This window comes from Heteronotia binoei, chromosome 4 (assembly GCF_032191835.1).
Source record: "Heteronotia binoei isolate CCM8104 ecotype False Entrance Well chromosome 4, APGP_CSIRO_Hbin_v1, whole genome shotgun sequence".
NCBI classification, from domain to species: domain Eukaryota; kingdom Metazoa; phylum Chordata; class Lepidosauria; order Squamata; family Gekkonidae; genus Heteronotia; species Heteronotia binoei.
In genome coordinates this window covers 151,043,910-151,060,441 of record NC_083226.1, presented here as the reverse complement: position 1 = coordinate 151,060,441, position 16,532 = coordinate 151,043,910, and the positions used below count along the sequence as shown (strand labels likewise).

The window sequence follows — 16,532 nt, the reverse complement described above, 5'->3', positions numbered from 1 at the left end:
TATCCAGAGAATACTGACAAAAAATCTATTTTTATGAACAGTTTAAACAATTCTCTGATGTCAATTAATTTATACATAATTAATATGGCTTGTCTTTAAATGTCGTATTACCAAAGATCTTTGGTATTGCTACATTTGAAAATTCATAAGTGATATGACTGATTTATCCAGGGCTTTTTTTGTAGCAGGAACTCCTTTGCATATTAGGCTACACCCCCTCTGATGTAGCCAATCCCCCAAGAGCTTACAGTAAGCCCTGTAAGAAGAGCCCTGTAATATGCAAAGGAGTTCCTGCTAGAAAAAGAAAAAACGCCCTGGATTTATGACACATGAAGATTCCAAAAAGATGGGGCTCTTCAGGGGTTGTTTTGTAGGAAAAAAAAAGTGGTGGAGCTCATCCAGGGATTGTTATACAGCTGCAATACTATGCAATGGACAAGGAGGTGGAACTCAGAAGGAGGAGGTGGAACTCTCAGAAAGGTTCAGGAGCTGCACTCCTGTGAGCTTTCACTGAATCAGAGGCCTGGGGCTCTTTTTCTTTTCTTATTGCCAACCTTTCAGTTACAGTTATATATAAAATTTCACAATGGATGAATATGGCCCACCAGCCATTTCTTATTCATATTTGGCCTAGCTTGTAGGGACTGAAAAGTCAGAAATACAAATTCCCAATGAAGTAGCAGTGTTTTTTTTGCTTGTAGTCATGGCCGGAATGGATTATTTTGATAATATACTGCTTCCCTTACATAATAGAAGCTGGTAATCTGGCATAATTCTTCATTTATTGCTGTTCTCATATACATAAATAGGCTTCCCAATCCCCAGGTCCCAGCAGGGGATCCCCCAGTTTTACAGGCTTCCCCCCCTCCCCCAGCCAGCTGGCCGGCGGGGGAAGCCTCTCCCCCACAGCCATTATGCACCTCCATGAACAATTCCCATAAGGAATGATGGGAAATTGATCCGCAGGTATCGGGGGCTCTGGGGGGGCTGTTTTTTGAGGTAGAGGTGCCAAATTTTCAGTATAGCATCTAGTGCCTCTTCCCAAAATACCCCCCCCCCAAGTTTCAAAAGTATTGGACCAGAGGATCCAATTCTACTAGCCCCAAAAGAAGGTGCCCCTATCCTTCATTATTTTATATGGAAGGAAGGCATTTTAAAAGGTGTGCTGTCCCTTTAAATGTGATGGCCAGAACTCCCTTGGAGTTCAATTCTGCTTGTCACACCCGTGCTCCTGGCTCCGCCCCCAATGTCTCCTGGCTCCACCCCCAAAGTCTCCTGGCCCCACCCCCAAAGTCCCCAGATATTTCTTGAATTGGACTTGGCAACCCTATACATAAACCACAGTTATTATATTATATATATTAGACTAATGGCTGAATGTTGAGGCTAACAGTAGCCAAAAAAGGCTCTGTTTGGTATAACTGAGTATAACTGAGGATAACCAAAGAAAAGCAAACAGTACTTGTGTGATAATGTGTACATGTTTAAATTTAGCATCATCTTAATACATTTATTAATGAAAAGGCATTTTCTAAACAATACTATTTTTCCTAACACATCTAAAAGGCTGTCACCAGATGCTGATTATCAATGGCTCCGCTGAATTCATTTTCCTGTAGTTTTCTTATATGATGAATCTGTTTCCTTTGTCCTGCCTGAATTAAATGAACAGATAACAATGTATTTTTAGATGTACTAGCAAATCTGTAAAAAGCTTTACTTCGAATAATTGAGATATGCCTAACTTTTAAAACAAAAATACCTAGGACCAGGGCTTTTTATTTGCAGAAAAAGCCCAGCAGGAACTCATTTGCACATTAGGCCACACCCCCTCATATCACCATTGTTTCGCACAGGATTTTTTGTAGAAAAGGCCCAGCAGGAACTCACTTGCATATTAGGCCACACCCCCAACACCAAGCCAGCCAGAACTGCATTCCTGCTCAAAAAAAGCCCTGCCTAGGACAAACAATCCAGATCCTTTAATCAGAATATGACTTAAAGTATTTGGAGGGATCTGAATGCCTTAAGACAAGCCTGCAGAGCTTTAGACAAGTTGTTTCATATTGTAAGGTCTTGGGAGCAAGAACCTGTTTTATTGGACTCTGATGGGTGTCATGCACACTGATGATGCTGGATATTTAAATGAATAAATTATGATGATATCTTGTCAAATAGAAGGCTGTTCATCAGCTGTGTACTATGACCTCTCACTTGACATCCTCACTGTTCATTTTCTCTCTTTTTCTCTGCCATAAGCCAGTCAAAGATGTCTTACGGCGACCTCATAAAGTTTTCAAGATGCTATGTTCAGAGGTGGTTTACCATTGCCTTCCTTTGCATAGTGACCCTGGAATTCCCTGGAGGAATCCCATCCAAACATTAGATAGGGCTGAACCTGCTAAGCTTCTGAGATCTGATAAGATCATACTAGCCTGGGTCAGGGCTTCAGCAAAACTAGGGAGGATTGCAAAGTATGGTTGGTGACTGTGTTCAGCTTGGTGTGTTCCACACTGTGTTAAGAGCACACTTCACCTGGCTCATTGAAAAGAAACACAGTGCTTCTGCACAGCTGCCGTTCATTTACAGTTTATCCCAGAGGTCATTTTGTAAAAAAAATAGGCGGCGGAGCTTATTAGCATAACTCATAAGCATATGTTGCCCTAGGGTGACCATAATGTCTGAAGGCCAGCCAGGGACAACGGGGGGGGGGGGAGGCAGGGGTGTGCGCGCGCGCCGCCGGAAACAGGAAGTGACGTCACTTCCGGTGACGTCATGCCACCACCGGAAACAGGAAGTGGCATCACTTCCTGTGACATCATTTTCCCCGCGTCACCTGCCGGAAACGGGAAGTGACATCACTTCCTGTGACATCATTTCCCCCAAATGACATCATTTTCCCCAAATGCCACTGCCGGAAACAGGAAGTGACTTCACAGCACTTCCTGTGACGTCCCCAAAAATCCCCCAAATATCACCGCCGGAAACAATTTTGTTCTCAAATCCTGTATATACTTCATCAGTATATGGGATAAGGCACTTTCTCAACTGTGCTGCATAATGCAGCCTATTTATTTTGTCCTGTTGGCTCTGTTGGCTCTATCTGCGCCACCTTCATCACTTTCGGGGTGTGGATCCCCCAGTGGGGTGGTCTCCCGACTCCCTCCGCTGACTGTTTCTGATAGCCCTGCGCCCCCTCTTTCATTTGAAATGTGTCCCGTGCGGGTGCCACCCTCCCGCCGGGAGATGCCGCAAAATGAGCCCCCTTGAGGCTTATGGCGGCAGGGCTCGGGGGAAGCGAGCTAGACTGCTGTTCTTTTGAGGGGTTATAGAGTGTTTCGAGCCCGTCCCTGTGGCATCAGTCCCATCGTTGTGGGACCCAGGGGGCCGGCGCAGCGGCACGCCGAAGCAGCCTGTCACTAATAACACAGGTCGAGATGCAGGACAGGAACCTGGAAGTGACCGACAGGCTGCTTCAGCGTGCCGCTGCGCCGGCCCCCTGGGCCCCACAATGATGGGACCGATGCCACAGGGACGGGCTCGAAACACTCTATAACCCCTCAAAAGAACAGCAGTCTAGCTCGCTTCCCCCGAGCCCTGCCGCCATAAGCCTCAAGGGGGCTCATTTTGCGGCATCTCCCGGCGGGAGGGTGGCACCCGCACGGGACACATATCAAATGAAAGAGGGGGCGCAGGGCTATCAGAAACAGCCGGCGGAGGGAGTCGGGAGACCACTCCACTGGGGGATCCACACCCCGAAAGTGATGAAGGTGGCGCAGATAGAGCCAACAGAGCCAACAGGACAAAATAAATAGGCTGATTTATGCAGCACAGTTGAGAAAGTGCCTTATCCCATATACTGATGAAGTAAATACAGGATCTGAGAACAAAATTGCACTAGAAGACACAAACACAAAGCTCCCTTACACTGAATCAGTGCTTGGGTCCACCAAAGTCAGTATTGTCACATAAGAGAAGCCCTGTTGGATCAGGCCAGTGGCCCATCCAGTCCAACACTCTGCGTCACATAAGAACATAAGAGAAGCCCTGTTGGATCAGGCCAGTGGCCCATCCAGTCCAACACTCTATGTCACATAAGAACATAAGAGAAGCCCTGTTGGATCAGGCCAGTGGCCCATCCAGTCCAACACTCTGCGTCACATAAGAACATAAGAGAAGCCCTGTTGGATCAGGCCAGTGGCCCATCCAGTCCAACACTCTGTGTCACACTTAAGAACATAAGAGAAGCCCTGTTGGATCAGGCCAGTGGCCCATCCAGTCCAACACTCTGCGTCACACTTAAGAACATAAGAGAAGCCCTGTTGGATCAGGCCAGTGGCCCATCCAGTCCAACACTCTGCGTCACATAAGAACATAAGAGAAGCCCTGTTGGATCAGGCCAGTGGCCCATCCAGTCCAACACTCTGTGTCACACTTAAGAACATAAGAGAAGCCCTGTTGGATCAGGCCAGTGGCCCATCCAGTCCAACACTCTGCATCACACTTAAGAACATAAGAGAAGCCCTGTTGGATCAGGCCAGTGGCCCATCCAGTCCAACACTCTGCGTCACATAAGAACATAAGAGAAGCCCTGTTGGATCAGGCCAGTGGCCCATCCAGTCCAACTCTCTGCGTCACATAATAAGAACATAAGAGAAGCCCTGTTGGATCAGGCCAGTGGCCCATCCAGTCCAACACTCTGCGTCACATAAGAACATAGGAGAAGCCCTGTTGGATCAGGCCAGTGGCCCATACAGTCCAACACTCTGCGTCACATAAGAACATAGGAGAAGCCCTGTTGGATCAGGCCAGTGGCCTATACAGTCCAACACTCTGTGTCACACTTAAGAACATAAGAGAAGCCCTGTTGGATCAGGCCAGTGGCCCATCCAGTCCAACACTCTGCGTCACACTTAAGAACATAAGAGAAGCCCTGTTGGATCAGGCCAGTGGCCCATCCAGTCCAACTCTCTGCGTCACATAATAAGAACATAAGAGAAGCCCTGTTGGATCAGGCCAGTGGCCCATCCAGTCCAACACTCTGCGTCACATAAGAACATAGGAGAAGCCCTGTTGGATCAGGCCAGTGGCCCATACAGTCCAACACTCTGTGTCACACTTAAGAACATAAGAGAAGCCCTGTTGGATCAGGCCAGTGGCCCATCCAGTCCAACACTCTGCGTCACATAAGAACATAAGAGAAGCCCTGTTGGATCAGGACAGTGGCCCATCCAGTCCAACACTCTGTCACATAAGAACAGAAGGAAGGAAGGAAGGAAGGAAGGAAGGAAGGAAGGAAGGAAGGAAGGAAGGAAGGAAGGAAGGAAGGAAGGAAGGAAGGAAGGAAGGAAGGAAGGGAGGGAGGGAGGGAGAAAGGGAGGGAGAAAGGGAGGGAGGGAAGAAGGGAAGAAAGAAAGGAAGGAGGGAAGGAAGGAAGGAGGGAGGAAGGAAGGAAGGAGGGAAGGAAGGAAGGAAGAAAGGAAGGAAGGAAGGAAGGAAGGAAGGAAGGAAGGAGGGAGGGAAGAAAGGAAGGCCACCCCCAACCGCCAGCCCCCCCCCCGCTTTCGGCACCCTTACCTACGGCGGCGGCGAGTCCAGCGGCGGCGGCAGCGGCGGCGAGTCCGGCGGCGGCGGCGGAGAGGCCTTTCCGATGCCCTCCCGGGCCTCCGCCAGCACGGGGGGGGGGGGGTGGTAGAGGCCGGGGAAGCGTCGGAAAGGCCCGCGGTGGTCGCTGGAGGGCCTCCAGCGACCCCTGCGGGCCTTTCCGACGCCCTCCCGGGCGGAGGAGGACAGGGGGTGGGGGTTTCGAGCCCCGGGAAGTGTCGGAAAGGCCCGCGGGGGTCGCTGGAGGGCCTCCAGCGACCCCCGCGGGCCTTTCCGACGCCCTCCCGGGCGGAGGAGGACGGGGGGTGGGGGTTGCGAGCCCCGGGAAGCGTCAGAAAGGCCCGCGGGGGTCGCTGGAGGCCCTCCAGCGACCCCCGCGGGCCTTTCCGACGCCCTCCCGGGCGGAGGAGGACGGGGGGTGGGGGTTGCGAGCCCCGGGAAGCGTCGGAAAGGCCCGCGGGGGTCGCTGGAGGCCCTCCAGCGACCCCCGCGGGCCTTTCCGACGCCCTCCCGGGCGGAGGAGGACGGGGGGTGGGGGTTGCGAGCCCCGGGAAGCGTCGGAAAGGCCCGCGGGGGTCGCTGGAGGCCCTCCAGCGACCCCCGCGGGCCTTTCCGACGCCCTCCCGGGCGGAGGAGGACGGGGGGTGGGGGTGGCGAGCCCCGGGAAGCGTCGGAAAGGCCCGCGGGGGTCGCTGGAGGCCCTCCAGCGACCCCCGCGGGCCTTTCCGACGCCCTCCCGGGCGGAGGAGGACGGGGGGTGGGGGGTGGCGAGCCCCGGGAAGCGTCGGAAAGGCCCGCGGGGGTCGCTGGAGGGCCTCCAGCGACCCCCGCGGGCCTTTCCGACGCCCTCCCGGGCGGAGGAGGACGGGGGGTGGGGGTTGCGAGCCCCGGGAAGCGTCGGAAAGGCCCGCGGGGGTCGCTGGAGGCTCTCCAGCGACCCCCGCGGGCCTTTCCGACGCCCTCCCGGGGGGAGGAGGACGGGGGGTGGGGGTTGCGAGCCCCGGGAAGCGTCGGAAAGGCCCGCGGGGGTCGCTGGAGGCCCTCCAGCGACCCCCGCGGGCCTTTCCGACGCCCTCCCAGGCGGAGGAGGACAGGGGGTGGGGGTTGCGAGCCCCGGGAAGCGTCGGAAAGGCCCGCGGGGGTCGCTGGAGGCCCTCCAGCGACCCCCGCGGGCCTTTCCGACGCCCTCCCGGGCGGAGGAGGACGGGGGGTGGGGGTTGCGAGCTCCAGGAAGCGTCGGAAAGGCCCGCGGGGGTCGCTGGAGGCCCTCCAGCGACCCCCGCGGGCCTTTCCGACGCCCTCCCGGGCGGAGGAGGACGGGGGGTGGGGGTTGCGAGCCCCGGGAAGCGTCGGAAAGGCCCGCGGGGGTCGCTGGAGGCCCTCCAGCGACCCCCGCGGGCCTTTCCGACGCCCTCCCGGGCGGAGGAGGACGGGGGGTGGGGGTTGCGAGCCCCGGGAAGCGTCGGAAAGGCCCGCGGGGGTCGCTGGAGGCCCTCCAGAGACCCCCGCGGGCCTTTCCGACGCCCTCCCGGGCGGAGGAGGACGGGGGGGTGGGGGTTGCGAGCCCCGGGAAGCGTCGGAATGGCCCGCGGGGGTCGCTGGAGGCCGCTGGAGGCCTTTCCGACGCCCTCCCGGGCGGAGGAGGACGGGGGGTGGGGGTTGCGAGCCCCGGGAAGCATCGGAAAGGCCCGCGGGGGTCGCTGGAGGGCCTCCAGCGACCCCCGCGGGCCTTTCCGACGCCCTCCCGGGCCTCCGCCGCCACCGCCGGGCCCCGTGCGCGGGCGGGGAAGGCGGCGAGTGAGGGAGGGAGCGTCCCTGCGCGTGCGCAGGGCGATCTGCGCACGCGCAGGTTCGCTCCCTCCCTCACTCGCCGCCTTCCCCGCCCGGGCGCGCGGCCCCCGGCTCTCTGGCTGGCTAAACCGGGACCTCAAAATGGTCCCGGTATACCCAGCCCGGGAGCCGGGAATTGGGGGCCAGATCCGGGAAAGTCCCGGGAGACCGGGACGGTCTGGCCACCCTATGTTGCCCCCTCGGGCAAAAGCAACCCAATTCAAGAAAGGAGAGCCCCAGGCGAGCAGGCCTGCTTAGGCTGGCTAGAGATCCAGCCAGCCCAAGCAGGCCTCACTCGCCACGGGCTCTCCTCGGCCGACCTCCCAGTCAAAAGGTCAGCAAGCCACCGACTGCCGAAAATCATATAAGTGGAGAAAGAGTGGTGTGGGCTTCTCCAAAGGTTAATGAGGGCTAGGTTTCCCAATCCCCAGGTCCCAGCGGGGGATCCCCTGGTTTTACAGGTTTCCCCCCACCTCCAGCCAGCCGGCCAGCCGGGGGAAGCCACGCCCACACAGCCACCAGTACTTCTAGAACTCCCGCAGGTTAAAAAACCTGCAAACAGGTCCCGTTTTAAAATGCCTCTTTGTGTGTGTGCGCCCCTTTAAAGTTAAGCAGGAAGCAGGAAGTACTTCATGGGGAAGGTCAGAAGCAGAGCCTCCTTTTGTTTCACAGCAAGTAAGAGTGCATGCATGTGTGTGAGAGAGAGCAGCGTAGCCCTTGTAATTGTCGGACGTTGTGGAGGAACCAGACCCAATGAGAGAGAAACAGAGAGTACTTTTCAGAAGTCTTTGTAGGGGAGGCAGTAATAGTGTATGTCTGTCTCTGTGCTTGTTTTGCATTGTTTTCAGAGTCTTTGTATAGGAGCCTGTTTATGGGATAGAGAAAAACTCCACCTCTGTCTCTTTTGTTCGCCTGTGTTAGGCTGAAGAACAGCAGTTTCTGTGAGTAAAGTGCCAGTGAGATCACAAAAATGTGAGCTTGCAAACTGTGCATTTTGGCTGCTTTCTGTGTGTTTACACTTTCATTTACTAGAATTGCAGCTATTGGGGGATGAGGAAATGATGACTATTCAGGTGAACTGTGCTGCTGTATTTTTATGCATTTATTTTGGAAATGGAAAAGTCTGGCTCCGCCCCAAAGTCTCCTGGCTCCACTCCCAAAGTCCCTAGATATTTTCTGAATTAGACTTGGCAACTCTAATGAGGGCTGCTGGGTGCTTGGCGTAGCCCCTGGTGGCTGGCTGGCTGGCTGCCTACTCTCCTAATCCAGGGATTGTTATGTAGCTGCACCTACTACTCAATGAACAAGGTAGGTGGAGAGGAAGAGGGGAACCATCAGAAAGGTTCAGGAGCTGTGCTCCTGTGAGCTCCTGCTGAATCTGAGGCCTGGTTTATCCACAGGAGAATTTCCTGGCAGACAGTATCCGGAAAAAGGGGTGTGAACTTAAAAATGATTTAGTTTTGTTTCATTATTCCATAAAGGACATAATTGCGTCCCCAAATTTGGCATTGTTCAAAAAATCCATTTCATGTAAATTCTTTTGGTTTGTGGAATATCAGGTATGGATCTAGAGGCCAGATCTACCACCCATTAGGCTCAACTGGGGTAGACTCAATCTCCAGACAGGGCTGGTGCATGGGAGTAGGCAAAGTAGGCAGTTGCCTAGGGCGCCACCTGGCCTAGGGGGCACCACTGGCACCCCCTCCCCGATGCATGATGACTCTGGCTCCTGACCACTGTCACCTTGTCTTTTCTCATCACCAAGCTGCTCTCAATAAAGCCAAGCCACCCCCCTCTCCCTAATGTGCGACTTGGCCTCTCACCTCATCCTATCCTGCCATCCTCCTTCCTGGTGTAGCCAGCAAGCACTTATTCCCACAATTTTTTCAATAACTTACCACATGTTTTTGAAAAGATAAAATTAAAAATCAGTAAATTAAAAATGTGAAAAGTTTCAAGTTTGGCACTCTTCATTTTCGCTATATTTTTTTAATAATGGGGGGGGGCGCTAGTGGGTGATTTTCCTAGGCACCAGAAAGCCTAGCACCAGCCCTGTCTCCAGAAGCCAGGTCTAGTGCTCATTGAAAACTATGGAGGTAGCTCTGGCATCCTATTTTCAATAGGCAGTAGACCTTGCCTCAGGGACCACTAATGCCAACTTCCAGTTTTTTAATGGGTGTTCAGGTGCTGGGTCTACTGCCTATTCAAAACAAAAGTGGTCAAAATAATGTGGAAAAAGGCATCCCAGAATTTCAGGAGATAAATTTCAGGAATCCTTTGCATCATTTCAGGTATTTCTGATCTGAAATGAACAGGACATTTTGGTCACTGTTTCAGATAAAAAAATATCTGAAATCACTGCTTCCATTCCCTGAAGTTCATGTGACACTCAATCAAAACCCATATTGATCTCCCCACAGCCTGCTTGTGCAATGTGCTATCACTGTGGAATTCTCTCTCTCCAATACCATCTTACTCTATTTTTAAAACAGGAACAGAAATTCTTTCTTTCCCTAAATTCTAAATATGTCCAGGGGAAAAGCCTGGGTATCAGTAGAGAAGAAAGTAGGGGAATCCCTTCTGCCTCTTCACAGTTCTCTACCTCTGCCCCTTTCCAATCATTTTTTTTTCCTGGCCTTTGTAATATAATAATTTGGATAACACAGTGGTATTTCATAGTCCATTTAACATTCTTCTAAAGCAGAATACTGTCCTGTTTCCACAATCTCATAAACATTTACTTTGCCACAATCATATAAAATAAGCTACTTTTTAAAAAAAATTAATGTGCCCAGTTATTTTCTTAGGTGGTCTTGTAGGTTTCAAAATTGAGTGAAAACAAATGATCCTGAAGCAGAACTAGACTTGTTTCCCTGTTCTCATACATACCTTGGATTTACCAGCTTCTCACAAGGCACTTAAACATTCCTATGTCTAGCAGTACTATTTTCCACGCCATTGCTGTCCTCTGATTTTCTGTAAGGAGATACAGTGTAATGTTCAACACATACTCATGATGACTTAATGCTATTCATTATGTATTTATATCACTTGATTTCTCTATACTTGACTATTGTGTACTGGCAGAAGCATGTGCAAAATAACTTCATGAGAAAGCACTGTATTTTATGTGATGCGACTTATCAGTTCTGTCTATGTGATCTTGTATAGCTTATTCACACATGCAACTCACCACTTAATCCCACTGTCATGTGTTAAACAAGAATGTGGGACCAGTCTTCAGATTGCCAAGTATCTTTTATCTGATAACCATGGTCATAAGGGAAAAAATTAAATAATCTGGAAATCATACTTCGCAATAGCACATGTTAAGAAGAGAGCATCCCCCCACACCCATTAGCTAGAGCTAATGGCTGCAAGCCAATGCTAAGTGAGCACAATAGCAAAACATGCTTGGGTTTTATCAGAGATGGACTTTACTCCATATCACTTAAGCATCAGAACACTTTCTGTAACAAACACAAAACAAAATCAGAACTTACAGTTGTTCTGTTTGTTCAAATTCTTTTTCACCCTCTGTGAGACAAAGAAAATATTGTGCTTAGTGTGCTTTTTTATTAAATATGATACTGTCACAATGATAGCATTGACATCACCCTAAAAACTGCTGCAACCAAGATCCACCATCCACCATCAAAGAAGGTTTAGATCTCAATGGTTTCCACTCATGCAAAATCAAATCAGTGCGGAAGAATTTACTGGTAATTGCCTAGTAGTAAATATGGTCTACTTCGAGGAATCCAGAAACAGACCCACACCCTTATGATGGGGTTCAGTCTGAATGGAAAATAAAACATGTCTTCCCTTGATTAGGTCAGAGTAACTCAATTTTGCCACTATTGATTCTGGACCTAATGCATCATCTAAAATCAATCCCTGATTTTGCTAATGTAAAGATTCTCTCTTTTCCTTTGCCTCTGCCTTACAAGGAACCCATCAGTGCGCTCCATGCTGGAGAAAGAGTCAGATAACCCCTGTATTGTATTTATTCAGAAGGAGAGCAGCCATTGCTTCTTTGTTCAGGCACTGATGTCACTTGCAATCTTTAGTGCTAGGCATAATCTAATCTAATTATTCTGGAAAGAACTTCCTGAATTGCCATGTTAAGACTATAACATATCATAGGTGGGACTTCCATCATGGCTTCTACAAACCAATTTTTTTTCTTTCCCTAACTCCCACACAACTTCCTTCCTTCCTTCCTTCCGTTGTTGTTTGTTTAAGACCATGCCTAAGGAGGAGACCTTAAAAATTAGTTCACTGCTTGGTAGCTTTTGGCTGGTCCTAACTGTATATTCCCCCTACTGGAAAAACACAGTGGCCCATACCATATGTCTAAAAGGGAACAGTTTCTAAGAACAAAGAATATTTACTATAAATTCTAATCTAGAATGATCAGGTTGCCAGATTTGGTGGGCAGCGTCCCACTCTAGACCCCAGTTCTTCACCACTGCTTGAGGGGCCATTGGGGGGAAATGGTGGAGAGAGTGGCATCTGACAATGTTGCCATGTCATGGGATGCTCTAGGATGAACCCTAGACTGTCTTAAGGGGAGGAGACTTCATTTCTTGTCACATAAGGAGGAGGGGAAGAAAGAGACCTCTTCACTTAGAAGTCTCCTCTCCCCACTTCTCTTATTTTTCTGTTGTATTTTTCCTATATTCCAACTTGTTTTTTGGTCCTTATTGGGGAGAGAGGCAGGATATAATTAAACAAATACAATTTAAAAACAGACAGAGGCAGTTGGCTGGCCAATGAAGTGTTGCTCCTCACAAACATGATCCAAACATCAGTGAAAATCCTGTCTGAATACCTTGGCCTTGCACAACCTTTGGAAGTGGATACATTGTGCCATCCACAATGTAGGAACCATTACTCAAAAAGCCCAGGATAATGATAATCCTCCATGAAGGATCAAGGCGCAAAATGTAGTTACCATAAGGTTACGTACTGAAGGCCTTTATGCATGAGGACCAGTATCTTGAACTGAACCTGGAACCTAACATGGAATCATATAGTATAATTATCCTGTCGTGGTGACAAATCCTGACCATCCTGATTCATTGGTCTTGGTGGGACTGTGCATTACAAGCCTTTGGCCTGTCAGACTATCAATCAAGAGTACTTGCATGCTATACATTGAGACTGCTCTTCTCTCTCACCCAAGTGGCTATTGCTAGTTCTGCCAGTTACTGTGGGAACACACTACTGACCCATCACACACTGGTCACCATCTCTGGCCTCCCATTGGCTGACTCCCCTGCCACCACCTACTGCAGGTCCAGGAATGTTGAACACAGTGCCAAAAGCAATCTTACCTCAGAAACAGCCACATCTCCAACTCTTCTCGGTCAACTGGCCTCAGAAAGGGTTGCAGAGTGCCTGTGGCCTCACAAAAGGCCCTAAACTGTCCACACAGACAGCCTCCCAGCACAAGCAGACTCTGAAGGCCACTGCAATAGCCATTACTGTCTTTCACTCCCTCTCTCCCTTCAGTTTTGCCCCTGAGAAGGAGATAGGGAAGCCTCACAGGGTTGTTGTTCAGATCAAAGGGGGGAGATGAACGAGGAGACTGTCCTTTTCCTATGTAAGGCTGCAGGGTGGGGGAAGGAGATGGAATTCTGATATAAGAGGGCAGATAAAGGGACAGCTCCAGTTAAGGGTTGGCTACGCTACACTTGGCTGCTTGCCCCCCTATGACAGCCACTGTGGCATAGGAATTAGAGCTTCAGAGTGGGATCTGACAGACCCAGGAAGCTGACTGGGTTCAGACCAGTCATAGACTTCCAGCATAACCTGCCTCACAGGGTTGTTGTTCAGATCATATAGGAGGAAAGGAGAATGATGTAAACTGCTTTGGTCCCCCCACTGTGACGAAAGACTGTCATTTTCCTATGTAGAGGCTGAATGGAGGGGGAGAGCAATGAATTCAGAGGTTCAAATAAAGGGAAGGGGGTAGGGTTGCCAACTCCAGGTTAGGACATTCTGGGAGATTTAAGGGGTAGGGACTGGAGAGCGTGGGTCTCAGACAAGTACAATGCCATTTCTGATCCCTCAGATCTACAACTGCTCTTTAGATGACAGAGATCAACTCCCCTTGAATTGGGGGAGGGGAGTCAATGCCTTCACTTGGGTGGGTGGGAAGACAGCAAGGGTAGCGGGCACTTGCCCAGAGCCTCCTTCTATAGCCTGCTGTATTTTTCTTCAAATGGGCCTTACTCCTGGTGAATGTTATAAAAACCAAACAAACATATTGCGAAATATATTTCTTCCATATCTTACCAACAACAGGTTCTTTCTTTTTGGTGTATATTTCAAAGATGAAAATAAGAGCTACTAAAACAATGACTTCGGCAGCTATTGCAAGGAATGGTTTGAGAGGTGCCATATAGGTCAGAACTTTAAGGGACACTTTTCCTCTGCTTTCGCCTAATTGCAAAAATATAGCTTCACACCAATAAGAACCTCCATCCTTTTCTGTGAGGCCCAGCACCTTCAGTTTTGTTGAATTGAGATTTTTTGAGAAGACTTGGTATTTTTCTGGTCTCAGAGTATCATTAATAACAACCTGATGGAGAAAAAAAAAGTTTAGAACTTTATTGGGGATGATGCAGAATCAATTTTAACAAACTCATACACCGTTAGAAATGCAGCATCCGTCTAAAATGAGGTCATAACTCATGTTTACAGAGGACATTTATTCTCTCATCTTGATATATGAACAACATGGTGGAATAGCAGGATGTGCTAAAAATATAGTAAGACGAAAAGTGTACAAGTTGATTCAATTAGCTCCATACAAAACCATTACTATTTGCAGCATGTTTTGAGGGAGCACTGTTTTCCCTTTAATCAATAATGCTAAACTTTTACCTCTTCACTCCCATTCACTGTATACCAGACCCAGTACAGGGGATCATATTTGCCACTGTTACATCCCATGACCACGGAATCACCTTCATAACTAATTAAGGTCTTGGATTTTCCTTCTGCTTCAGGCACTAAGATAAAACAGAAAAAACCTCTATGAAGTCACGTATTCACAGATCTGCAATGTGTATATAAAGCCTCTATCATACATATCCAGCTATTTAATTTTAAGCACATTATTAACAAGTCTGTTCTCTTGACTCTTGCAACTAGACATTGGATTTCTTATGTCTATCAAATTAAAGCTATTTCTAGCTAGTCTCAGAGAATTAGCATCATTAAAATAATTTCTACAATTCAAGCAATTCTTGCATTTACACTTGGAATGATACTCCTTACAATTCTGTAAAGGTAACAGAAAGGGAAATTAGCATATAACTAATGCATAGGAAATCTATTGGAATCTACCATTAGCACCAAATTGTTTTAATATATTTTAATTGTTATACTTTTTAAGGTTTTAATTAGTTAATGCTCAATATTTGTAAATGTTTTTATTGTTGTAAGCTGCCTTGAGCCTGCTTTGGTGGGGAGGGCGGGATATAAATCCAATTAAATAAATGAATGAATGGTATAAAATGGTACCAAAGGTAGGTCTAAGGATCCCATGAAGCTCTGGAGATGGTTCTAGGTGGTGGTGATTTTCAAGGCATGTGTCTTAGCATCCTTAGCTATGTAAAGCTTTTTTCTGGATTCACAATGGATTGTGATTCACAATATGCTTTCTTCCAAATCCAGCTATGTTTATATGGAAATTGCACTTCCAATTGCACTTGAATTACTGCCATGTGATTTTAAACATTCTTATCTGGAAGTAAAATTCTATCGAAATCACTGGGATGAAGTTCTGAGCAAGCACGATTGCTGTTAGTGCACATGCAGATTTCAGTCAAGGTCTATGTGACTAACAGCACAATCCAGAGGGGGGGGGGGGGCAGAAAGTCTTTTGGGAGCAGACGAGCCGCTACGTGGGCGCAGGAAGGATTTGCACCGACGTACAACCGGCACCGCCACAGCGAGGGGGAGAGTTACGTGGGTGGGGGGCTGCCCAAGCACCGTTCCACCTGAGGGCAGAGGTGCCTGAGGGCTGCATCCAAGTCTGGGCAGAAGTGAGGCGGAGTGCGGCATTCAAGCGGAGGAGGGGGTGGAGTTGGGGCTTAGGCAGCTTCCTGAGCAGTTTGGCCCATGACATGCTCCCCCCCCCCAAGAGGCGCAACTTTACGCCAGCAAAAATAGCAGCATGTCCCATAGGCACTCGTTGAAACCAAAAACAAAGGTCGCCTCTGCCACTGCGGAAGCTCGCAAACCCCTTAGGGAGTGGCATGATTGCCTTGCCAATCCCCTCGTGCTGATGAGCCCCCTCCCCAGCACCCAATCGTGGTCTCCCCTCCTAGAAGTACTTCTTCTCTGGCCTCGCACAACTCAGTTGTTAGGGAGAGGAGCACGTGGCGGGAAGTTCTGCCGGTGAGCTCCCAGCCATACATACTTAGAGTGAGGGACAGGCAGGCACGTTGGTGACAGGTTTTGCACCATGCGATTGCTTTGACAGTATCTTTGACTTACGAGGGGGAGAGAGAGGTCTCTCCCCTGGGGCTAACTGCTCTTGTTTCCAGGACTCCACAGGTTCCTGGAGGCTCTTCATGCGAGGACTGTCACCCATGGCTGGGTAAGTTCCACTGTCCCCCCAGTGGGAGGGTGTGAGGGGATTGATGGCTTCTCCATGGTTCCATGTGGCCCTGTCTCGCTCCCACCCACCACCAAGCCAGGCTTCTCGTGTGCGCATGCCCAGCCTCACTCCTGTTCCCTCCCCGTGTTGGTCAGACGTCTCTCCTTTGCTTGTGATGATCTGCCCATCATTGGGTCCGTTCTCTGTTTGGGGGCAGGTTGGGGATGGCTGTCAGCCTCTCTGGGGCCACCTCTCACCATCCCTGACTGTCATGAGCTGCAGCGCATGTGCCAGGACTGGCCAATGGTGGGGGGGTGGGGGGGCTGGCCGTCCCCTCTGGCTGCCTCCACCTCCCTTGTGCCTACGCCAGCAGTGTTGCCATGGCGACCATCTCCCTCACGGCAAGCTACGCCTCTCCCCTTCCCATGCTCCAGCGTGCTGAAGTCCTCAGGAAGTCTATTAGCGGCGCGGCAACTATGCT

General features: G+C 49.9%; 1 protein-coding gene across 1 annotated transcript in view; it reads right to left on the bottom strand.

The window, feature by feature from the left end:
• Positions 1-1,431: 1,431 nt before the first annotated feature.
• EMB (embigin) overlaps positions 1,432-16,532 on the bottom strand; it is a 55,260-nt gene continuing 40,159 nt past the window's right edge. The window contains exons 5-9 of the mRNA XM_060236589.1: positions 14,329-14,456; positions 13,738-14,023; positions 10,938-10,971; positions 10,324-10,410; positions 1,432-1,655 (exon numbers count right to left, since the gene is read on the bottom strand). Of these exons, the coding sequence (XP_060092572.1) occupies positions 10,353-10,410; positions 10,938-10,971; positions 13,738-14,023; positions 14,329-14,456 (506 nt within the window). The 3' untranslated portion in view covers positions 1,432-1,655; positions 10,324-10,352. The remainder of the gene's footprint in view (positions 1,656-10,323; positions 10,411-10,937; positions 10,972-13,737; positions 14,024-14,328; positions 14,457-16,532) is intronic.